This window comes from Carassius auratus, chromosome 21 (genome assembly GCF_003368295.1).
Source record: "Carassius auratus strain Wakin chromosome 21, ASM336829v1, whole genome shotgun sequence".
Lineage (NCBI taxonomy): Eukaryota > Metazoa > Chordata > Actinopteri > Cypriniformes > Cyprinidae > Carassius > Carassius auratus.
The window spans coordinates 11,269,192-11,294,492 of record NC_039263.1 but is presented as its reverse complement, the minus strand read 5'-3'; the positions used below and the strand labels follow the sequence as shown (position 1 = coordinate 11,294,492).

Below are 25,301 nucleotides of genomic sequence, written 5' to 3'. Positions count from 1 at the left end.
ATTGTCAGGGATACAGCATTCTGGATAGGGGTGGAAAGATCATTCCACCAGACAGGAATGGTGAACGAGAATGTTCTGGAAAGCGATTTTGAGCCTCCCTGTGATGGTACCATGAGGGGATGGAGGGGATATAGATTCATAATAGTGAGTTGAAGTAGGCAGGTGCTGAGTCTGTGGCTGTTCTATATGCAAGCTTCAATGTCTTGAACTTGATGCGAGCCACAACCTGTAGCCAGTGCAAGGAGATAAAGAGAGGTGTAACATGGGCTCTTTTGGGCTTGTTGAAGACCAATCATGCCACAGCATTCTGAATCGTTTGTAGAGGTTTGATTGTGCTTGATGGAGGTACAAGTGTATCTGTTATTTGGAATAAAATGGTTAAAAACAATTCCCTATCGCTTGTACAGAGGCTTCGTAAATTTGTGGATGAGGCGGGGACCGACTGGGATCAGTCAGCTTATAGAGAAATTCTACAGGCATCCACAGGTTTCTTGCCATTCCAGCTGGTGTATGGGCACGAAGTGTTGGGACCATTATTCATTTTGAAAGCATGGTGGGAAGGGGGGTTCATCGGATGCTCCTCAAAATAATGTTATTGATTATGTGATCACTATGCGAGAAAGATTGCATTTAATGACCGAGTTGGCAACTGTACATAAGAGGGAAGCACAGAAAAAAAAAGGATGTGGTATGATAGCGGCGATCGTTCAAGTCTGGTCAAAAAGTACTAGTAAAGCTTCGGAAAATAAACTTCTATGTAAGTGGCAAGGGGCATTTGAGATCACCAAGAAGCTGGGTACCACTGCATGTGAGATAGCCATCCCAGTACAGATGCACTTGCATAGTATATTAAATATTAACCTGGGATGAGGAATGGTATCCTAGAATGCAGAGTCCAGTTGCTTATTTCATTAGGCTAGTAGAGCAGGAGAAGGAAGTAGATGGACAATGTCTTCCTGGTAGTCAACCAATCTTATCAATAAATCTCAGTCATATTTCTACTGAGCATTGAGTATAAATTCAGCGAATGTGTGATTCAACTCTGTTTAAAAGTCAGCTGTGTTATACAAATCATATAATGCATAGGATAGTGCTTAAAGAAAATGCACAGCTGAAGTGATTGAGTAACAGTATTCCTGAATGCTTGGTAACAGGTTTTGAGGATGAGGTCAAATCTATGCAGCAGATTGGTAGTGGAACAGTCTATGAGTGAAAGGTGTAATCCTGTGGTGTTAGTGGCAAAGAAGAACAACACTCTGCGGTTTGGCATTGATTATCGTTATTTAAAGTTTCTGTCCAAATTTGACTCATATCCTATGCCACGTATCAATGATTTAATTGAGAAACTTGGTAAGTCTAAGTTTATCAGTACCATTAAGGTTATTGGCAGGTACCTTTTGATCTAGCGTCGCAAGAATTGACTGCGTTACGTACCCCAAATAGGTTGATGCATTTTCGGGTTCTTCCATTTGGATTGCAAGGGTCACCCCCAACTTTCCAACGATTGATGGATGCCATATTAAATGACATGGGAGAGTTTGCAGCAGCTTATTTGATGATGTCATAATATTTATTTCATCATGGGAAGATGTTCGGTTCAGTGTTCATTTTCAGTTCTCTCTTCACAGCAGTTCAGTCACTGTAATGTTTAAGTACATGAATTACTCCGGGATATTGGTTTGTTTTAACTCAGATGGAGTGTCAGCCACATTAAAAAAGTTAACAGCTTAAGTAATTTGTGGATTAATGCTTATTGGAGACAAGAACAGTTTCAAACGATTCAGTTCGATTTGGTGAACTGGTTCAAGAAGATCCGGTTACATCGAGTGATTCGTTCGTAAACCAGATATCACTGAACTGTTGTGTTTTAACTCACTCACAACAGACATGGAAGAGAAGACAATGCTGAATAAAGTCGTAGTTTTTGCTATTTTTGTACCAAAAAGTATTTTCGATGCTTCAAAAAAAGTCTAACTGACCCTCTTATGTCAACTACTTTGACTACTTTGAAGATGTTTTTCTTACCTTTCTGGACATGGACAGTATACCGTACACACAGCTTCAATGGAGGGACTGAGAGCTCTTGGACTAAATCTAAAATATCTTAAACTGTGTTCCGAAGATACACGAAGGTCTTACGGGTTTGGAACGACATGAGGGTGAGTTATTAATGACATGATTTTAATTTTCCGGTGAACTAACCCTTTAATATTTGGGGGTATGTGTTGGGAAATGTTAAGATTAAGTGCAAGTGCAGAAAATCTGCACCATTCAGTCATGTCCATGTCCAACAACAAAGAAACAAATTAGATCTTTTCTTGGGTTAGTCTAACTAGTCTAACTGGTTTCTAACTATACAGCAGTTTCATTTTGCAGTGAAGCATTTATACAATAAAAATTCAAATAGTTTTGTCATGTTATAAGCTCCATAGTTTCCCAGCACAAGTTGCCACAGTGACTGAGCTTGAGCTATGGTAATTTTGCTTTCGGAAAGCAAATCAAGTGACAATAAGTCAGAATAATTTAAATAAGCCTGGCTTATTTGGTAAACTAGATTTATGAAACAGCAGTAGTCATTCATAGTTGTTTTCACGGATTTCAAGGGGATCGTTTTGACAGTGTTGTACAAAAAAAAAAAATGGGTAACTGCTATTAGGTTTAAAAAATTTAAATCATGAGGGATTAATAATAGAATTTATTTAACACAATTATCACCTTTAATTTAATTTTCTCATTATTATACCAAATCTATGACTCTTATTGTTCTCTCAATACATCTCAAACAGTGTGTCCACAGAAAAAGGTTAAATCATTCATATGCAATAAAATTTATAAAAGGTTATTTTTAATTATGAAAAAGAGCTTGTTTTACCAAAAGCAACACTTAATAATATCTCCAATCAAATATCAGGGAATATCAGGGGTGGCTGCCACTATAAATGACCCTCTTGCCATATTCCACCTCTACAGAGTATACATCATTGTCAGACAGGCTCTGCTAAGTTTTATAGTTTTAGAATATTTTAAATCCTAATGTTACTATTTCCTTTGTCACAACCATTATATGTCAACACCATCTTCCAATTTTTAAGGAAATTGTTTGAAATATTTAGATCATTTTATTTTCCTGAAGCAGGTTCCATTAGCATCAACAGAAAAAAAGCTAAATGTCTCCTACCTGTACATGAACTGCATTTGTTTTGTGAAAGAAACACCAAATTTGTCAACACCCATCAGATGTCACCACCATAAGATTTTGTGTTCCAGTGTTAAATCAAAATACTTAAACATGACTCTTGAATTAAAGTTTTATAAAACAACAACATGGTCACTGTTTGTAGTGTTTGTTTTAATACAGTAATTGACTGATTCGATGTATTAGATAGTTAAAAATGACTACAAATTCAGGTTTTCGTCACCACCATCAGATTTGTCAGATAATATTTAATTATGTTATTTCATATTTGTTGTGGAACTGATGGTCACATGTGAAAGTGTAATATGTATGCTAACATGAGAATGTGCTTTGAGATTTTAAAAACATCTTGAATGCTGTTAAACATAAAGTTGCAATTATATTACACAAACCAAGCTATAAAGCACATTTTGTAAAAAAAAAAAAAAAAAAGAGAGAGAAACGTTGAGAGGTTGTATCAAAGCTTAGCTTAGTTCATTTATGATACATAAATCTAGTTTCATTAGTCCGAATACAAGGTTTTATTTTTTAAATGTTGTACCCTGTTTAGCCCCTCTTTAGTTAATTATTTATCATTCTAATACTTTGTTTTTGCTCTAAGACAAAACACCACTGAAAGATAACAAAATGTAACATAATGCTGCAAAATAAAACTTACCTGAAGCAAAGTTGTCTTTAACTTCTCTTATTAAACAGCAAACTCCAAATATTGCGAACTCCCAGACCAATGTTTAAACTTTCTGAAGAAATTAAGACTATCTTAGACGTATGATGTGACGCAGTTAATTAGTTTATTCCTCGCTTTGCAATTTTAGCTAACCTTGGGGGTTTGCGCGCTGTTGTGATGCCATCAGACAGCCAATCAGCGTTGTAGCGATGTCTTCAGGGCGAAAGATTCATTGGTCATGTGGCATTTGGATTCAGGTGATTGGTTAAAAAAACCGGGCCTCAGAACTCGGCGTTTAGGTCGCGTGATTTGTGTGATCCTGCACGAAGCTGAGATGAATGGGAATGTCCAAGGTATCAGGTAATGTTTGAACCATATTTCTAGGACTGAACAATTATTTGAAAAAGGTCGAAAGTGTCGCGCGATTAATCGCTAAAAGTTTCAGTTAAACTATGCTGTCAAATATTTTATTTATAAGGCATAACCTAAGATGTCTTTTAAGTTAAACATTTGTTGTATTGCACATGGAAATTCGAAATTGTTTTAGTTTACTAGATCGATATCGATTGTTGTATAACTCCCATGAAATATACATTTTAGCTAATGTAATATTCAAATATTAGTCAGAATGTCGAATTGTACCGTTGTGTAGTTCATTTTAAACGTGAACGTTTTGTTTTTAACGCTGCATAGACCACTGTGAAGTTGAAGGTATGGGTTGTCATCAAAGCTTGTGTTGATGTAGCTATACAACAGCAACATTTTGTCATAGTCGTGTTTGAGTAACTAATTGGCGCCATCTTTTGATGGTTACCGCGAATGCAGATCAATTAAACTTTTATGGTGAATGTAAAGAGGCATATAGTCATGGCCAAAAGTTTTGGAGGTGACACATTTTAGTTTTTTGTTTTTAGATTATTGTGTAGAGTGATCACATGCATTTAGAAAAGAAAATTCTAAAAGCTTTATTGGCCAAAAAATGTCCTACACACAGACACAGAAAAACAAGTGTCACTGTATTTTGACCCTGACACAAATTTATGACTTATCATATCAGCAGCAGCACATGTAAAGGTGTGAAGGAGCACTAGTCAGGTAACTCACTTATAATAAGATTGTAAGAGCAGACTGATTGCTATAAAAGGAGGGAAGAAGCGCTTTCAATCATTGTGTTCTTGTTAGCAATAGTAATCTCCAAAAAACACGTGCAGTCATCATCGCGCAAAGAATAATGCACCTGAAAGAACCATTTACCAGATCATCAAGAACTCCAAGGAGAGAGATTCGACTACAGTGTAGAAGTTTTCAGGATGTCCCGGAGTGTCCAGCAAGCACCAGGACCATCTCCTCCTGAGGGGTCAGCTACAGAATCATGTCTCCAGCAGTGCAGAGCTTGCTCAGGAATGAGAGCAGGTTGATGTGAGAGCATCATCACACACAGTGAAGTCAAGACTTTTGGACAACGGCCTGGTGTCAAGAAGGGCAGCAAAGAAGCAACTTCTCTCCAAGAACAGTGTCAAGGACAGACTGAAATTCTGCAAGGATTGGACAACAGAAGACTGGTGCAGTTATTTTCTCTGATGAATCTCCCTTCCAACTGTTTTTGACATCTGGGAAATCGATTGTTTGAAGAAGAAAAGGTGAACGCTGTGTGTTGTGTCAGCAGCAGTGAAGCATCCTGAGACCATCCATGTGTGTGGTTACTTTTCAACCAAGGGAGTGGGCGCTCTCATAATTCTGCCAAAAAACACTGCCATGGATAAAGAATCAAAACGTTATGCAAGAGCAACTTCTTCCAATGATCCATGAGCAATTTGCTGATCCGTGCACTTTCCAGCATGATGGAGCCACATGTCATGAAGGAAGAGTGATACAGAAGTGGCTCCAAGATCATAAAATGAAATTTTGGATCCGTGGCCTGGATCTCAATCCCATAGAAAACCCGTGGTCAGTCGTTAAAAGGTGAGTTAATTAGCAGAAGCCCAGAAATTGTGATCAACTCTGAGAAATATAAGGCAAGATTGGATAAAGCCTTTAAAACTATTATTTAATTACTTAATTATTATTTCTTATTATTCTTATCTCTGTTTTTCAGTATACCATAGAATCATGTGGGGAAATAATCTACAAATACTGAAGCAGCAGACTTTGCAAAACACAAAATTGATGTCACTTCCAAAGCTTTTGGCCACGGCTGTAGGCTCAGAAGTATCCAGTTAAAGCAAGAAAATAAAACCTCAGTAAGAGACACAACTGAATGAGACACTTTAGAAGATGTTGCAAAGACATCTGATAAGAACTGTCGGCCTAGAATAGATGTGTTGTCATTTATAACTAAAGCATTTTGAGCAATTGAAATTAATAAAATCTAAGCAGTAGACAAGCTTAACCTTTCAATATATTTTTTTTTATTACAAAATTAAAAATGTTGCACTGGAAACATGAAGCTAAAATATTAAAACTACAACTGAAATAAAGCTAAATGAAAAAAAAAATCAAATATAAAGAAAAATCACCACAGAATTACTAAAATGTAAAATCTGAAAATGTAAAAATAAGAATTTATAATATGAATAAATACTATAGTAGTATGGATGATGTTCTGTCTCTTTTTACTGTTGTTTTCATTCATTCCAAAGTGTCCAGATGTTTAGCGCTAGTCTAAGCGCCTCAGTAATTACCTTTTTCTGTGTTAAAGTGTTGGTGGGTGTGGGGCTTTCATCAAGAAGCCAGTTTTGGGTTATCTGTCCTGAGCACAAACCTTGTCTGCTTTAGTTTGGTTCAGTTATCAGTCAGTTGCTCATCCGTATTGAACCAAGCTGTAGTCTCTGTTCAGTCCGTTACATTTGTTGTAGGCCTATATCGCCTATACCAATTCTGTGAAACTACTGTAAACCGTAGCCCTATATGTAACTCTTTGAAAAATCTACAGCTTTGTGTCTCCTTTCTGAACATCTGTACTTATGTGACATAGCAGATCGGTCTGTGGTTCAAGTCTTTAGTGTCTCAAGTCTGAACTAGTTGCCAAGCTGGATGGGATGAATGTTTGAATGCACTGCTTGAATGTCTTTAGGCATCTAATAAAGTCACTTTGACGGTCCTTCAGTTTTGTTCATCTGCTCTGTTGAGAGGTGCGCCATCTCGTGGCTGAATTGTTGTTTATAATAGGCTATAATTTGACCAAAAGTTATCCAAACATTATTCAAAAATGTTATTTATTTCATTATATCTGTAAAGAAATAACCAGGCATGCATAAAACGACCCATAGTTAGTATGTTTTAGTAGCTATCTAATATTAATTTAGTTATTCTTCTGATATGAGTAATTTGCTCATGAAAATGTCTTAGTCTTTTTACTAATGGATTTCAAGTTTCCGATCACTTTGTTTCCATTTAACATGAAAGAATTGATCTGATTCTGTGGCTTGACCATTGCTGAGAGCAAAAGGACATGGGATTGAGCTTGAAAATAAAAGGCCAAAACGTTTGTCTACGCTGTGTGGTAGTTATGGAATGTTATTAAAGATTGGGACCATTTCAGAGAACATTGGGAAACAGCAATCACTAATGACGTAATGGTAACAACTGTGGAAGTGAATGGGGATCAGCATCTTTTTGGTGATAGAATTTTAATGTGTGATGGTGGACTATCCCTATATATATATATATATATATATATATATATATATATATATATATATATATATATATATATATATATATATATATATATATATATATATATATATTGTTTGTTTGTTTCCTGAATGTTGCATCTTTAATGTTATTCTCCATCCCATATATTCAGATTAGAGAGAGAGAGCAAGTGTTGATGCGGCACATCAAGGTGTTCTTGGATCTGAATATGATTGCTAGTTAAACTATGCACTTCAGTAGTGGGAAAATGTAAGTAGAAAATATTTTTTGTGGTGTTAAGCAAATGCTTTGAATGACTTATTTAGATTGACACATGTTCTTATTTTAAAAAGTGCTGTGTAACGATTCTTTAGAATTTCAACTTCTGTTCCATAGACGTAGGCTAAGTCATAGAAGTTTAGAACAATATGAGGGCAAGTAAATTGATTAAAAAATATATATATATTCTTTTTTTAGTGAACGATCCCTTTTAAATCAACGTTTTCAGGTCCATTCATAACAGACTGGTTTTCGAAAACCAGTAGATGGCGCTGTTGATTAAACTTCTGTATTTAAACCGTAAACGAAGCAAATGCAGCCGACCTTTCCATATACAGATTCTCCGCAAGAATACAACTCGTTTGATTTCAGTACGCATATGCAAATTAAAAACCATCTTCTGCAATGTATCCAATAAGAACTGAAGGAGAAGAACACGATTAAAACCAAGTGAGGCTGGATTCCAGAGTGTCTGGGTGCAGGTCAAATATGACTGGAAATCTGTGCGGTCAAAACAAATAATCACTTATTTATTAATTAACCTAGAGTATCTCTGCACTCCTTAGAAACACTAAAACGATTTCTGAGTAAAAAAAAAAAAGACCGTTTTTTGCACTTGTGCGCCCTCTGGTGTGAGATTATATTAAAGCAATGCGTGTTTGAAAACTGTCGTTGGTGTCTTTTTTTAAGTATATGTAAACTTGAAGGGTGTTTTAACAAAGTGTTTTAGCTTTTAAATCGGTGTACTTCCTGTATTTACTGTAAACAAAGATTTATAAGAAAATGACAAAGGGGAGTTTTGCTAATGTTATATGGAATCATCGGGAGAATCCCGGTTTGAGGGGAAGTGCCTTATTACTTGCCACATAACTTGCAGTTGTGTTTTATTTTTGGCACTGAAATTGCGCTGAGTAATGTCAAGATCGACTCTTCCTCTTAAGTGTGTTTCGGTAAATTCCTTTGCTTGAGTGATGAAGTTCTGTGTCATTTTCTCCTTCTCCTTCAGCCGCCCCTCCTCCTCTCTCCCAAACTCTCCCTGCTTCTGTCTCTGTTAAACAGGATGCTGCCGCAGTGCCAACAGCTGAGGTCTGCTTCCTGAGTCTCCCTCCAGCCCGAGAGAGTTAGAAGAACAGAAAGGAAGTCTGTGTTTGTGTGAAGGCAAGGGATAGTGTGTTATATACGTTTGTTAGACAGAGCAAAAGAAGAGAGAGAGAGCGAGAGGCTATGGAATGTTGTGATGTCACCAGCTAAGTCATACACAAAGGCAAGAAGGACACAGCACTCACTCTCACTCTTAAAAGTCTGCCGTGGAGCGTCCGCACACAGCTGTAAGTAGATTTTCCTTCACAAAGGCTGTTTATCTTCTTTCCAACTTACTTTCTGTTTGCTACCATATCTAGATGTTAACTGCAATTTGTTAAATGTGTAGGCAGACAGGCGGACATCCACTTTTTTTGTGTTTGTTTTTTTTTTGTCTCCGTCAGTTGTTGCTGTTGCGGTACTTTTTTGAGGATGATGTGATCTCAGGCTTTTTTAGTTGTGGACGCCCGCCATTTCTCCTAAAGAGGTCACAGCATGCAAGCTCCGTTGTGGCCAAAATAAGAATTTTAAAATAGAGCAGAAGTGTTTTGTGAAAGGAGGGGGATCTGCTGATGACAGAAGCGAGCCTGGTTCCTGAGGAATCCCCTCAGTCAGGCCCAAAAAGAGCTGGGAGACCATGTGTTTGAGTAAAAATAAGCTCTTTAGCAGAGGTTTCTTAACTTTTTGACCCCCAAATATGATTATCCCCTTACTAAAACACAAAGCCTGCTGCAAATGTTGATGTGTAAAAAAACCTGTTTATAAAAAAGTGTGGTATTATAAAGAATAGCATTTTATAATGTAGTTATACTGAAGCATTTAAAATATTCTTTGTCTAAACTTTTTAGCAAGTTCTCAGTGTTACTTTTTATGTGTGTGTGTGTGTGTATATATATATATATATATATATATATATATATATATATATATATATATATAGATAGATAGATAGATAGATAGATAGATAGATACAAAAATTCACCCTTATGACTGGTTTTTTAGTCCATACGACAACCCTAAGAAAATCTTATTTTTGTAAATAAATGGTCATTGACTTCTCATTTCACATGACACACACAATGTCTGAAGCTGCACAGGAAGAGAAAGGGCAAACAAACCATTAAAGAGATCAGATTGCTTCCAGATGTTGTAATCTGTTATTTCTTCTGCCAGCGTGTCCAGTTTATGGCTGCTAATTAGTGATGAGAGCTTGTGTGTGGTGAACGGACCGAGCTGGGCTTCATCGTCTTTACCATCATCATCCTGGTTCTGAAGGACTGTTGCTGAATCTCAGGATATAATCGGGTGAACCACACACACGGCCATGCTGCAGCAGATCTTGAACGATATGTACATCGACCCTGATGTGCTGGACGCTCTGAACGACGAGCAGAAGAAGACGCTCTTCCTGAAGATGCGCGAGGAGCAGGTGCGCCGCTGGAAGGAGCGAGAGGAGAAACTGGAGAGGGAACCGCTCAAACCCAAACCAAAAACAGGTGGGCACTGGGTTTATATCACACCATTTAAATATTTTAATACAGTAGAATACATTTTAACTTTATGTATTCAATTTAAACTTAGTTTAAACAGTGATAAAATATTTCCTCTGTATATTTACTCCCGGATGAGACCATTTTCTTAATTTATCATTATTATTATTATTATTAGTTATAATTGTTTTTTAGTTGTATTTTAAATTACAATTGTAGTGAATTAATAATTTGAATAATATAAATAACATTAGTAATATTCCCTTTTTCTGTCCTTTTTTTTTTTTACATGTATTTTTTTATTTTATGGGTAAAAACAGCATTGACATTTTGTTCCACATAAAAAAAAAAAAAATGGGTATGGGTAGATCATTCAAACACCTTATAAAGTTAAAAAACAAAATTTAAACAAATCATCCGTTTAGACCCATTTTAAAAGGACTTTTTAAATGTGAAGTTAGGTTTTTTGCAACATGGTCATAATGCAACTCATCAGGATCTGTCTAGATTAAAGATCTACAACATCTTGAGGTTTGAATGTGGGACATTTGAAATGCTAATGCTAATCTTTCATCAGTGAGTTTACCATTCCCACATCTGTAAGCCACAGAAAATCACTCTGGCTTTTTATGGCTGGCTTTAAATGACTCAATATAGTCCGAATCGTTATGTGGCACATGACTCAGCCAGGACCGGATAGCTGAGCTGAAAGCAGCCGGTTTACCACTACTGTAGACCTCACTGAAAAACCTCTTGTGATGTCAGAATAGGTTCACAGAGGTGGACCCAGAAAGTGCTCTGAAACACAAGAGCAATTAGATTTGAGTGCTACTGTGATTGAAGCTGCCGCTGGGAACATCTGTGTCACTGACAAGACACAAGACCAGACAAGCTTACAGACTTTTGACTAAGAAGGAGGTGTCCAGGCGTCAGTAGACCATTGTCATGACCAACGTTAACAGAATGTCATATTAGTTAAGTGTGACACTGAAACACCGTAAACAAGAACTACTTACAACATTAGGGTCTTTCCCCTTAATTTCACAACTTTTTAACACTGAAGTTCACGGACATGACAGATATGAGACTTCCGTGAGGAGGACAGCTAAGTAAGAGGGAGGAGTAAACCACTGAGATATGACGGGAATGCATCTGAGAGATAGAGGGTATCTGTAAAACAGCAGAAGGGACCGAGAGCTGCGAAAAAGCAAACAAAAGAATGAAAAATGAAACTTTACGTTGCTTAGTCAAAGTTACACCCGTTTAAACTGGTTAGACGTACAGATGGTTTATGGAATCTGGCATATCGGCTTTGTTACTGGAAGAGCCAGAACTTGGGTGGATTATCTTAAACTAGATTAGTCAATGAAGTAAAATATTACAATGCAATGAAAGTTTTAAGTCCCCAGAAACCTGTTTGGGCCACTGTATAGGCATTCCCTTTGGGTTTATAAGGAAGTTCAATGCAATAATTTAGGCTTACATGCGCAACTCCAGGAGGAAGTCATCTTTGCTCAGTAACAAAGCAGTTATTATCAGGTCCCTGAGTTTCAGACCTCAGAGGAGAACAGTATCTCCTTGAGACAACAGCAGCTGTCCTTGCAGGTCAATGATCTCCCAAAGATATACTGATACAACATCTTGACTGCTGCTTTGCAACCCTGTCCTGTTGACCATGGTGGGCAAAGGGGATACAATTTCAAAAAGTCATTCAAGGTTCTGTCACACAAAAGTGCAATACCATAATAAAATAACACAATAAAGGGAGTCTCTGGAGACATTCTGCCCCTCGCACTGAATGAGCAGGAAACACACGCTTCTGTTACTGACCCAGTTTCTAGAGCAAGAAAGGAAATGTCAGCCAGGCCAAGTTCCATTCCCTCATACAGAAAACTGCCAACTAAGCAGGAAGTATACAGGAAACGCAGGCGCTCAAAACACTGAGGAGGAGGAAGAAAAAGGGAGAATGATGGGATTGGAGATTCAATTATACACAGTTTTGAATAGATGATGTGGTTGTTTTCGGGTTTTTTTTTTTTACGTCTTGCATATTACACTTCTTATTTACATACTTTTAACAAGGAAAGTAAAGACATAATTTGCTGAGTTTTGTATCAGTTCTGAACATAATCCACAAAAAATATTAAGCAGCACAACTGCTTTCAACATTAATCATAATACATTTACCAATATCATTCTTGAGCAGCAAATCAGCATATAATCCTGAAGTGTCTGATGTGTTACTAAAGACTGGAGTAATGGCTGCTGAATATTCAGTTTTGCATCAAATGATAAATTGCTTTTTAAAATATATCGAAATAGAAAACGGTTTAAGGTTGTAATAATAAATTTCACTTTTACAGTTTTTTTTTTTTAGTTTTTTTAAGTCACTTCGGTGAGCATAAGAAACTTTTTTTTTTTCAGAAACATTTAACAAATCTTAACGACCCCAAACTAAACGATAGTGTATGTTAAAGGAGAGACCAGGACTAGTAAAACATGTTAAGTATCAGGTTTTAAGTAAATAAAGTTTCAGCAGCATAGACTTTTTCTCTATTAGAAGTTACTGTTGTGATGTCATCACCTCTTAGAAGATTCCAAGGCCATATTTTCTATGGCTTAAATGAGCTGGTCCCAATCAGCACTTTCTTTTTTTAATACATTTTATTTATTTTAAGCATTCAGTGGATGAGCCTCATTTTATTGTATTATTTTGATTCGTCTTGACTGGGATCACGAGTGTGTTAGTCAGGCTTTTCAACTGGAATCTTCTTGTTTTGCCACAAGGCCTGCAAGAAGAACCAGTTCATCATGGGAGGGTTTTCATTTTCCTCCCTCTCTTACACAGAACGAGTCACCTTTTCTTTATTTTTCAGATTTGTATCTCATGTTGTATAACTCTCTATTTGGTTGCACCATTTTAAGGAAAGTCTTAGCAAGTAGTTAATTAGCTTCTCTTAAAGGAATGCGAAGTGAGGAAATAACATTTAGCTTTATTGATCCAATAAGCAGCCTTCAAATGTTTTTCAATATTTTCTTTTAACATATTTAATCTTGTTATGGTTGAGTGCATTCATAAGAAATGTAATGCAATGCTAATAATTCTGAAGTATGATATGTTTAAATTGGTAAATGATAATTATTAATCTAGTCTCATTGTGTTTCAAGGAGGCTTACCACTAAGACTCTCTGCATTTTATTATTTCTCTCTCTCTCTCTCTCTCTCTCTCTCTCTCTCTCTCTCTCTCTCTCTCTCTGTAGCTAATAGCAAAAGTGTCAGCTGGCTGCTGGGACGAGATGGAGACGTACAGGTCATTGTCTTTGGAGAGATGGATGAGCTCAAATCCTCCAAGATCATCTATTCTGGGTTTGGAGAGAGAAAAACTGCCAGCGTCCTTAATAATTCACAGTATGGATGTTGTGCTACTCCTGAATAAAAATAAATCATATTTCATGCTATAAACCCCCTATAACATGAGGTTTGGTATCATTAAAATTGCATTTCTTTTTTTAAAAGGGGTTTACTAATATACAGTATAATTTAAATACAAGTTACACTACTGTGCAGATGTTTGGGATTAAGAAGATATTAATGTATTCTTATGCTCACCGAGGGGAAAATTATTCATCAAAAGTACAATAATCAGTAGAATAGTAATTTATATTTACTATATAAAATAGTAAATTAAAATGTAATTTATTCCTGTGATAGCAAATCTTAATTTTCAGTCATCATTGTGACACGATCCTTCAGAGTTAATTATAATATGCTGATTTGGGAAACAATTATTTACTTTTTATTTATTATTATGGAACCTTTCTTTTTTCAGGATACTTTGGATAGAAAGTTGAAAAGAACAGTGTTAATTATAACTGAAATATTTTGCAACTTTATATCTTTATTGTCATTTTAATTTTATGTCTTTTAATTTAATGCATCCCTCCTGAAAAAAAGTGTGTGTGTGTGTGTGTGTGTATATGTGTGTATATATATATATATATAATGTATAAATAAAATTTCCTGACCGGATATTGTAAATAAATGCATGTAATTTAACCATTTTTATGTCTTAATTTCACTTATTTCTCCTGTGCAAAGGGTGTGTAAACGTGTCAGAATAAAACTAATGAGCACATCTGTAATGAATGCCTGAAATAAGTTATGTCATGAAGAAACCTTGTTTGACTGTGAAGGGCGTATTTGTGTGTTGTGTTTTCACATGTCTTGTCATGTATTTCAGCAACCAGTCCAGCAACTTGCTAAACCGAACATCAGCAGAACCTGTACGATCAGGGCGGGAAAACCTTCCTCCTAAAGCACATCCAGGAGTTCAGCTCAACTTTAAGGTGTGTTTGTTTACTTCCACATTTGCTCAACTCTCAAATTGGTGCCGCTGTGTATTCACGCGGCTGTGTGTGTAGGTGACCTTCCTGTTGCCGCCATTAATCTCGGACACCGCCGAGGGGCAGCGAGACGGACTTTCTCCACAGGGAGAGTCATCGTTCAACAGCCAAATAAATCACAACCTCCATCTCTCCCTCTTTTTGCGCCTTCCTTTCCCATTTCCTCCTTTTTTCATTCCCTTCTCCTCCATTATTCCTTTTCATCCTTTCAACGACAACAAAAAAACCCTCCCACATCCACCCACCTCTCCATCAGGCACAACAACTCTTTCATTGCAGCTCTTTATGGCTTCATCTCTGCTCATGTATCAATATGTTTGTCTGTGTCTGGCCAGTTGGCATCTGTACGATTAATTTAGACAGACAGTCCAACTTATGCGGTAATACCGTTTCCTTAACAGGAATGATGCGACAACTTTCCGACCATGTGAAAAGCAATCTGAAGCAGTTTGAGGTGATGAAAACGTATGTGACTTGATATCCAATGCACCGTTATGAAAAGCAGGATTTCAAACCAATGAGATTGCAGAGTGGGCGGGGCCACCCGTCACAATGCCATAGAAATCAGTGGACTTGATCAACAGAATTTCTTTTAGGCTGGGACACAAGTGCTGTGATGTCATCTTTTAATTGATGCGTGCAAGTTTTGCTGTAGCTTGGTCAGGATCTCTGAAATCTCTCAAGGTTTTCACTCTGTATGTGGAGATCTCACCACCTTCTCTTCCTGTTACACAAAGGTAGATGGGTGGGTTGGGGGTGAGCCATAGGGTCTCCATGGCAACAGCGTGCGCAGCAAACGCACTCCTGGGAGGAGATGTGCTGGCCAGTATCACCACGCTATGATCCTCTACTTGCTGAACACAAACATCTGTCCCTGTACATCGGCACATGTGGCTCATGGTTGCCAATTAGTGTAGAGCCGCACAAGAGTCACAAAAAACATCTGAACACCTTCAGATTTGTATTCGTTTATAAAGTAGATGGGATAATATGATTATTGCAATCCGCTTTTGTTATAATAAAAGGATTTATAGGCGTGTGGAAGAGTTTTTCTCAGTCTGAAGTCTTTTTGTTTTCACAGGACAACAATGACAAAGAGTTAAGGACTCTGGCGCCTCCGCAGGTGTGTTTTGGTATTGCAGTAGATATGATGTTCAATGAGAAATGTTTGGTCACAGTATTTTAAAATTAGTGCAGGATGTTTTGTAAATGTCTTCTCATAATATTCTGCAGATGCCTGTAAATGAAGAGAAGCCATCAGCACCTTTAGGAAATGTAAGTACCATGATGTATTAGAACAAGTATAGTTTAATAGAGCGGTTTTCATACCTTTCTTTATAGATATATCTGTGATGAAAATAATTTTGGACTTTTTTGAAAATAAGGTGTTCCAATAACTGACTAAGAACCTTTTCATTGCCATTAAAGTGAAATAACTGAACCTAAACATAGGAGCCTGATTAAAAATAATAATAATTTAAAAGAAAAAAAAATCTTTGACTGACTTGGAGGTTTTGCATCTGAAGTATCTCTATTTTATCTCTTATTTTTATCACCTTACAATTAATTATAATTATTGTGCATTATACATTACATTGTTATTGTTTATATGAATTTATCAATTTAAAATTGTAGAATTGTTTTTACCACCTTAACGTATTTCATAAAATAAATAACTCGGTTGCACTTAGACGTTTCAGATAATATAGTGCACATATTGTTACATTTATAATGCATGAAACTTGTGTAATCTAATGTTACCAAAATCAAATTTTTTTTTTTTTTGGATTGAAGTAGGTATAGAAGTTTTTGGTACAGGAAATTGAAAGTCAGTTCCAAGTCATTTTTCACAATCACAACCCCGTCGGGCTGATGTGATATGCTATATGACCACAGAGATCTTTTTTACTCCACAGGCCGCTGGAAAGTCCCACCATCTAACAACCTCTGTTCATTGTCTTTACTGCCATTTAACACCAAATTTTCTGTCCTTTCTGTCTGCCTTTTTTTTTTTTTCTGGAAATACCAAGACTATTTTAATTTTAGGATGTTTATTTTAAATGTGTAAGAAATAATTATTCTGCACTAATGCACTTATATTAGGAAATCCTAAATATACTCATTTAATTTAGATTATTGTTATCATCATCTAAAATTCTATTAATGTAATTTTGTAATATTTAATTTTTTTTTTTTTTTTTTTTTTAAACCAATTGTTAATATTGTAAATCTAAATGGGTCAGCATATATTCGACTCCGTCTCGTCTACACCGACACCAACACATTGTAATTCATCTGCTTGCAGTGTAAACATAGTGTCTGTGCAGAGGAATGTCGGTGGTCTCTTCTGCTCCGGGTGGAGGGGGGCTGGAGGTCAGAGCAGCTGTCCTTGTGTTCTCATCTTGAGATCCTTTTACCGTCAGCTGTCGCTCTCGGTCACTCCGATCACACCTGTCTCAGACTCTTGACCCCACAACAGCTGAACACAACATACACTCTGCAGCAAATCAGAACATGTCCGGCTAATTAGTGTCCCTCCCAATATTTGTATCATTTCCACACTCGGAGGAATAAAACCCATAATGTAAATATGTAAGCCTGATTGATTGAGAGATATAAAACGTATTGTAGCTGGTTTGAAATGCTGAAGGAGAGTGTGGAGTAATGCTCTGTGTGTGGCCTGTGTGTGTTAGAGAGCGTGAGGACAGGCAGGCTGTGTGTGCTCTGCAGGAGGACCTGAGAGAGCCCAGGGGCTGATTTGGGTCCCGGAGTTCTTCAAGAGCAGATGGTTGATAAAGTTGATCAGGGAATTAAAGCGGGCGAGACGGCGCGCCTGTCAGTCACAGATGGATGGGATTGTGGGAATATCCCCTGGGGTTTGGGCAGGGACCTCTCTTTCCCTCTTTTTTTCCAATTCTCTCTCTTTCCATCACAGATATATCCCTTAATATCCACAAGCCCCTGGGCAGGGCAAGTCCTTGCACATCACACGTTTCTCTTCCAGTGCGTGTGTGTGTGTGTAAACATTAAACACTGTCTGTGCACAGTCTTACAGTCCAGGCTTGCAATATTTTATCTTTGGCAGCTCCAGATGTAGTTTTATTTTATATTTTGTTTTAGATTTCATTCATAAGCATCTTTTTTTTCAGCAATGCTTTATTTGTTTATTATAAACCGTTAATAAGGCTACTATTTATTTTAGGTTATTTTATTGGTTGATCCATTTTATTTTAGACCATTTCATTTATTTTAGGCTGTTTAATTTAAGGTCATTTTTGGGCTATTACATTTTATTTGAAGCTATTTTATTCTTTGTTGTTTTAGGCTTGTGTGTTTATATATAAATAATTGTTAAATATAATTAAAGCTTTATTTTAGGGTCTTTTTATTTTTTTGGACTACTGTATCTTATTTTGTTTTAGGCCATTTATTTAGGCTTTATATTTTTTAGACAAATTTTGGTGTTATTTAGGCTACTTTATATATATATTTTTATTTAAACTATTATTTGTTTTAGGTAATTTTTAGGCTACTGTATTTTATTGTAAACTAATTTGTATTTATCTATTTTTTTAAAGATGCTTTATTTTTAAGATACAATATTTTTTTTAGTCTTATTTGGACTATTTAAAAATTTGTTTATTTTGGTTTTCATTTAGGCTAATGTGTTTTCATTTAGCCTATTTTATTTTTTTAAATAAAACATAAAATAGAAAGTGTTATTGTTCAGAGCTGAAACTGTTAGGGCCCAGGAGATCTGAAAAAACTCACTGGATTATCAGCTTTGTCTTGGATGTTCCTGCCAAAATTCCTTAGGACTGATGAGACCGATGCGATTCTTGTTAACTTGATGTGAATATCATACACCTGGAAATTTGGTCTGGGAAATAATAATTATATTTGACTTGATAGTCAAATTTCTATCAATAACATTGCGAGATCTTTTTAAACATTATAGGAGACGTGAAATAGCTGTGGTCAGTTTCTCAGGAGACAAATCTGAGAAGTGTGAGATTTTAGCTAAAAGTTCCCATTTGCTCTCTATTTAATCTTGTATAGTCTACAAGAAGTAATCAAGGCATTAAAATATCGTCTGTGGGTTGTTTTTTTTCTCCTCCCTTTCCCCTATGGGAGGTTTTAGGACCGTAACAGTGCTTGGTTTAAAACCGGAGCTGGACATACAGTCCAACTTGTACTACTATTATAAATGGTTTATTTGTTTCTACGACAGGTATCCCATCAGCCTCAGGAGTCCAAAGAAGAGGCTGAGTCAGGACACTCAGAGGATGACTCGGCACTCTTGTCCTCAATTTGCTATCGGGCCCACTCGGGATCTTGTCTCCTGACACCCTCGGCTCTCAGCAGACCTGGCTATACAAACACGGAGGACAGGACGACCAATCAGCTGCCTGACACCTCCAGACTCCGTCCCCAAGACACCCCCAAACCTCAGATCAACAGAGGTGAGAGTCTGCTGTTTATGAATCCTTCCAGTCTCCCTGTGTGTGTGTGTGTGTGTGTGTGTGTGTGTGTGTATATATATATATGTATGTGTATGTATGTATGTATATGTGTGTGTGTGTTTTGATAATGTATCAAAAAGGTTACCTTAGTCAGGGAAAATTTGTGCTGATGTTTCTTTTGCTAACCTGAGCATGAATGGTTTTTTGACACTGGCGTCACATGCACGGTTATGCTGGTTTCCATGACTTTTACAGTAAGATATTTGATTTCATTTTAATGCACTTTGTGAGAGAGGTTTATAAGTGACCATACAAATCTGTTATTGCATTTAAGTGATTATCATCAGAACCACTCAAAAAGAAAAAATGGCAAGGTCAAATTTCACCCCAAAATAAAACCACAGTGAATCCATTATATTTTGCTAAAAGAATATAAAACTTATTGTAGGACCATTAAGATGTTTTGATGACAATAAAGCATACTTTGTCATTACCATAATGCAAAACAAGATTTATATTTTCATTAATGTAATATGAAAACATAAAAAAATATAGTATGAGAAGAATATTAATGTGCTATACAGCCTTTAATTATGCGTTTTGATAAAAATAAGTCTTATGAAAATAAGAATAGTATTTGTGAAATCTCAGGATTCATTGCAGTAATCAGAATTAAAAGGAATTGATTGTGCTTCTAAAGGTTTATTTTCATACTTGGTCTTATTTTTATGCAAAATAAAATGTACTTTTGATAAATTGTAGAGTATTATTGTGCTATAGCCTCATAAAAACTTTTGTAATAGTATAACTCTTATGTTGTAATGCAGTCTTCATTTCCTTACAGTACAGGAAATGAGAATCATGGGAAAATAACAGTGCAAGTGAAATGTCAGGATGATGCGTTACAATAATCAGAAATGGAGGGATTTTATTTGCTTAATCATAAAGGTTTATTTTCATTCTAGGAAATTTATTTTCGTATAAATTGCTTTTTTTTCTTATTTTGGGGCTAAACAGGAGTCCGACATTTCTTGTCAGCTTTCACAAGATCTCCCTTTAACACATAAAAATGTAATTTCGGAATATAGGAAAGGTTTTTTTTTTTAAGGTGCGTTACTGGACGCAACAACAGGAATACAGATGTTTAAAGGCAGAAACAAATCTCTTAGAAATATTATGGCTGATTTTCTTTGGCAGCTCATTTGTTTGATATCTATCTATTCTAGTTCGTTTCAAAAATGATATCTTGATCATCTCCAGGGAGGTGTTTTGATGACCATTTGTTCTAAACCCTATCCTGGTGGTGTGAATCACCTCAACAGATGTTATGACTCACTCAAAAAGCTCAAATTACGCCCTCCAGTGTGTATTATTAGGAATTACACTTCTGCCGTTTCTGTCGACGCCCCCTGCTGGACACACACATGAAATGCACACACTCTCTCAAAGCCCTCACATTAAACAGGCCAGGTGAGGTTAAACGAGCACTTTTTGATCTAGAGATCATCTATGCTACACGTTGTAATGAAGTGCTTGTAAAAATAAAACTCTGTAGAATGTGTTGATAACTACATGGGAATGATTCATCTGTGTGAGCGTTTAACTTTGTAGTTGGATCAAGAGCGTGTAAGTCACAGGAATGTGTGCGAATAGTGTGTATGTTCATCCTGGCATGTGTGTAAAAGCAACAGCTTCCCACAGCTGCTCGCTTCGTCTCTGCATGCACGCACGTGTGTGTGTGTGTGTGTGTGTGCGCGCGTCCCTTCTCTTCACCTTCAGAGGGAAGGACACACATTCCAGCGCTGCTTCCCGACTCTGGCCCTGGGCGACGCTCGGCCGGAGCTGATAAGTGACAGGGCCCCCAGCCTCCACTCGGCCCCCCTCCCCACCTCCCCCTAGCAGCCGTGACACCCCCGCGGCCTGGCTCAGCGCACAGACGTGCCGCTCCGGAATTCTGCCCTCTGCCCCACTTCTAACCCCCCACCCCTCTCGTTCTCAGAGGTGGGGGCATTTAAAGAGATAGCGTGCTTTTTAGCAGCTCATCTGCTCTGTCTGCATGAGATGACTGTGAAATTGGAAACGTCCCGTTGAATGCGTTCTCGCTTTCACAGACGTGCACGCAGTTATTGACAGGGCAAACAGAGAGTGGTTTTCGTTGCGATCAGGTGCTTACAGGCTTTGTCACAAGTGATTGCACGGGGAGGCCAGCGGGGGCAGTTCTGTCCGGCCTGGACAGAGTTTGGTTTCAGGTTTCTTTTTTTCTTTTTGATGTGACAGCTCTGTGAAAGCATCTCGGGTTGGAAGAGGTTATGGAAGGATGGAAAACAGCAATCGCCACCGAGCGACAAGGGAGAGAGCATAGTGATTACACTGGTGTCAGCTAACAGCGGGGAGTGCGTGTGTGTGTGTGTGTGTGTGTGTGTGTGTGTGTGTGTGTGTGTGTGTGGACCGTCACGGACAGGCATACAAACACACACATGCGTGTGTTTGTAGGACACGGAACGGACTACTAGTGGGGCGTGGAAAATGCGGTGGAACAAACAGCTTTAGATCATGAGTGTGACTCTGTGTGTGTGTGTGTGTGTGTGCTGCGCACGCATGTGTGTCCGCCTCAGTCGCTGGAGCCTATCCAGGGTTTCCGTGGCGACCACATAACACAGCGAGACAATCAGTGGCAGGCCCACGCAGTGCGGCGAGAGGACATTAACACAGGAACCACAGGTCAGGGGCCACGGGGAGGGTGGGAGAGCGAGGGGGGCAGCAAGAAGATGGGGCAGGACTTGAGAAGCATGTGACTTAAGTGTATGTCATGAAATGCATCAAACACATGCGTGTCATATTTCACCCCCAAAAGAAAAACTAATTTTGTGTGTGTGTGTGTATATATATATATATATATATATAATATTATTATTTTTGGATAATTTTCTGGACCATCAATAATTTATTTGCATATGTTATACTACTACTATTATTATTATTATTATTGTTATTAATATTATTATTGTTGTTGTTATCGAAACATGCATAATAATGTTAAAAGAAATCGTAATGGTCCTGTATATATGTGTATATAATATGTGTATATATGTATATATGTGTGTATGTATGTAGGTGTTATTATAATTAAACAATTATAAATAATAATTTTGAAGACATTAAGGAACTTTTTTTTAACCTATTTGAATATTTGTTATTTTTATTTATTTTACTATTTATTTTCATTAATTATTTTAGTACCCTTTTTGAGATTGCTGAATTAAGACATTTTCTCTTAGTACTTTTAAAATAATTTTTTAAATGTAACAATATAAATATTTGTTGTATATCTTCATTATTTTTTACACTATTTTGTCAAATGCTTATTTTCATGCTATTTACCCATGTAATAGTTTTAATGAGAGCGAGAGAGAGAGAGAGAGAGAGAGAGAGAGAGAGAAAACCAAGGTCTTAAAACGAGACATGATTCAGTTAGTGTCTGCTTTAAGGGGTAATGTTTTGTGATTCAGTACTGGGACATTTCCACTGACACGGCCACATGTGTTTGTGTCTTTGACCAGGGTTTGTGAGGGTGTGTTTTGAGGAGAAATAGTTTGCGAGGGGGTAAAATGTGTGTCATAGTTTGTGTGTGTAAAGAAGAAGGGGGTATATGTGTTTGTGAGCGAGCGAAAGAGCGAACGCACTCACACATCTGTGTCCCCTGGGGACGTGGCTAAAAATAAGCAGCTCCTCAAGCCTTCTGGTGTCTGAGCAGCGTCTGTCTGCTCTCTGCCGCCATCCCTGCGGCCCTCCTCTCCTCATCTTCCATCCCTCCATCTCTCAATTACACACACACTCAGTATAACCACACACATACGCACACTCTTACGCACCCATAACCGTGTACACAAACACACACACCAACTACACCCAGCTGCGTCCCTGCTCTACTTCCTGCGCCGACGACCTCCGGTCTGGCAGGCTGCAGCCCAGGAAAAAAGAGCCAGAGACACTGAGAAGGGACGGGGGGAAAAAAGGATAGAAGAGAGTGCAAAGAGAAAAGCGAAAAATTTAGTGAGGGGAAAAAGGGCAGAAGAAAATTCGAGAATGTTTTGAAGTTGTCACCTTTTAAAAACAGACCTTGAAGGTCATAAGTCCTTGTCTCATCGCACTCTCTCTCTCTCCATTTGCAGGTGATTTCCGAGTGGTCGCGGCCTCTAAACGGGCGTTTTCGGTGGATGTGGGGTCTGAGGTAGTTGAGGAGAGCTGTTTGGGACGAGGACGGGTTGCTCAGCTCATGAAAACCTTCAGTGTGTCCAGTGAGTCTCCACCCTCCCAAATGCCACCCTGTGGCAACAAACCTCCAATCCCGGAAAAGCCTACCCACTTAAGGCTCCGCCCCTCACCCTCTCTCAGGTAAACAAGGGACCAATCCAAACGGACGCAAGCCAAGGGTCTTCTTCAGTGGCTACATTCAATGGGTGTGGGTGCTTGGCCTCTCTCAGGAACTTGAATGTTTTGTTACCAAAGTGACGTCTTTTTTTTTAAATTTTTTTTTTTATATTAATGTTTTTCTTTATTTTTGTATTTTACATGGTATGAGTGGTTTGTAAAACTGTTCAGCAGGAATGAAACTTCAGTCATATTGCTACATTGTCTAAACTTTCGGCAGTACTGTTGACCTGGCTGTATCAATAAACTGCACTTAGATGCGTCTTTACAAGTGCATTTCTGTCATAAAGGGTCACATGAAATCTTAATCGCTATTTCTAAGAGTAAAAGTAAACTCCAAACAAAACCAAAGTTAGACATCCCATTAGTCTGTTTTATGTATTTTGCTTCCTTGCATCATAAAGGCTGGAGCATGTATCAAGGTATTAGTGATCAAAATGTTTTTTTTTTTTTTTTTTTTTTGTTGCAATATCTAGAGGGCAAGGTAGCCAATATTATGCCCATATTTACTGTCAATTGCAATTTCTATATACCAATTAAGATGTATAGAAATTGGCTGGATTGAAATGCACAAAACATTTTACACAGTATTTACTCTTCACTAAAAATATCTGAAAATTCACTGAACTGGCACTACATGGAATGACCTGCTGTGCCAAATCGCTGATATGTTGGTCTGTATGTATAGTGCTGGTGTTCTTTATAGCCATACCTTTACTTTGAGGTTGATGGTCTTATTGTATTCCGATTTTCCATTTTTGGTAATCCGGTCAGTAGGGCAACAGTCACTTTCGTGTGTTTTGTTTTCTCACGGTCACATTTGCTTGCACTTAATTCTGTTTTTTTTTACGTGTTGTGATCTGGAAGAGTTTATATAATTACTCTGTATAAGGCTTGAATGTCCTGTCCACACATTCAGGATAAGTGTGGGATATTGCCTCTGTAATAAAATGATCAAACCTCCTTCAGCTTCTGGTTACAATTTGATCCTCAGTGGCTTGACGAGCTTCAGGCTGTGTTTATGTTCAACATGTGCTCATGACAAGCATTCACTGGAGTCATCTGAGGTCAAGTCATGCTGCCAAAAACATTTCATATCCTCTTCACTGCACATCTAATCAGAATATAAAATGGTTTTGGTAGTCTGGCTGTAGAGTGAGCCCTTCTCTTGGATGCCCCCTGCTTGTTGATCACAATAAAACAGAGAGAGAGAGTTGTAAAAATAAGTGAGGGTATCAAGTCAGATAAAAGTACACAATAACACTTCATGTTTATAATAATTTTTAAGACACACACATACATAACACTACTGTATTGTAATCACTAAAACGTGCACTTGGACTTTCTATTTGAGCTTTCATTCACTCTGCTGGCTGCCAAATGCTTCTGCCTGTAGTTTTAAAGTGTTCGTTTTAAGACCTTTTTTTAAGCCGTTTTTCCACATTGCCATACAAAACAAAACTCTTGAAATATAATGATTATATTTGAAAATTTGAGGGGACATATCCCCTAATTACAATAAGGCTTCTCCCCAGAGTTTTCCCCAAAATTTTAAGCACGATTGTTTGTAGACATTACAGTGATTTACACAAGATTTGTTTTTTCTAAGTGTCTGACATCATCTAGATGTTTAAATGCATCAAAGGCCCTGTGTG

The 25,301-nt window shown here is 37.4% G+C and overlaps 1 protein-coding gene across 2 annotated transcripts; it reads left to right on the top strand.

Moving 5' to 3' along the window:
- Positions 1-4,136: 4,136 nt before the first annotated feature.
- Positions 4,137-24,609, top strand: LOC113038478 (SH2 domain-containing protein 4A). 2 transcript variants are annotated; one of them, XM_026195914.1, is made up of 10 exons: positions 4,137-4,223; positions 7,672-7,769; positions 8,838-9,106; positions 10,032-10,354; positions 13,610-13,757; positions 14,590-14,695; positions 15,834-15,875; positions 15,986-16,027; positions 18,984-19,215; positions 23,388-24,609. In XM_026195914.1, the coding sequence occupies exons 4-10, from the start codon at positions 10,183-10,185 to the stop codon at positions 23,612-23,614; spliced, it is 969 nt and encodes a 322-aa protein (XP_026051699.1). In that variant the 5' UTR covers positions 4,137-4,223; positions 7,672-7,769; positions 8,838-9,106; positions 10,032-10,182; the 3' UTR covers positions 23,615-24,609. The 2 variants fall into 2 exon arrangements, with proteins under 2 accessions (XP_026051699.1, XP_026051698.1); XM_026195913.1 differs by having other exon boundaries at positions 8,785-9,106.
- The last annotated feature ends 692 nt before the right edge of the window (positions 24,610-25,301 follow it).

What these genes read in the sequence shown, in the direction of transcription:
- LOC113038478 (XM_026195914.1), top strand. Translation starts at nt 10,183, where the DNA reads ATGCTGCAGCAGATCTTGAACGATATGTACATCGACCCTGATGTGCTG. An exon ending in AGCGTCCTTAATAATTCACA is followed by an intron (nt 13,758 to 14,589) that starts GTATGGATGTTG and finishes CATGTATTTCAG; the next exon opens with CAACCAGTCCAGCAACTTGC. An exon ending in CAAACCTCAGATCAACAGAG is followed by an intron (nt 19,216 to 23,387) that starts GTGAGAGTCTGC and finishes CTCCATTTGCAG; the next exon opens with GTGATTTCCGAGTGGTCGCG.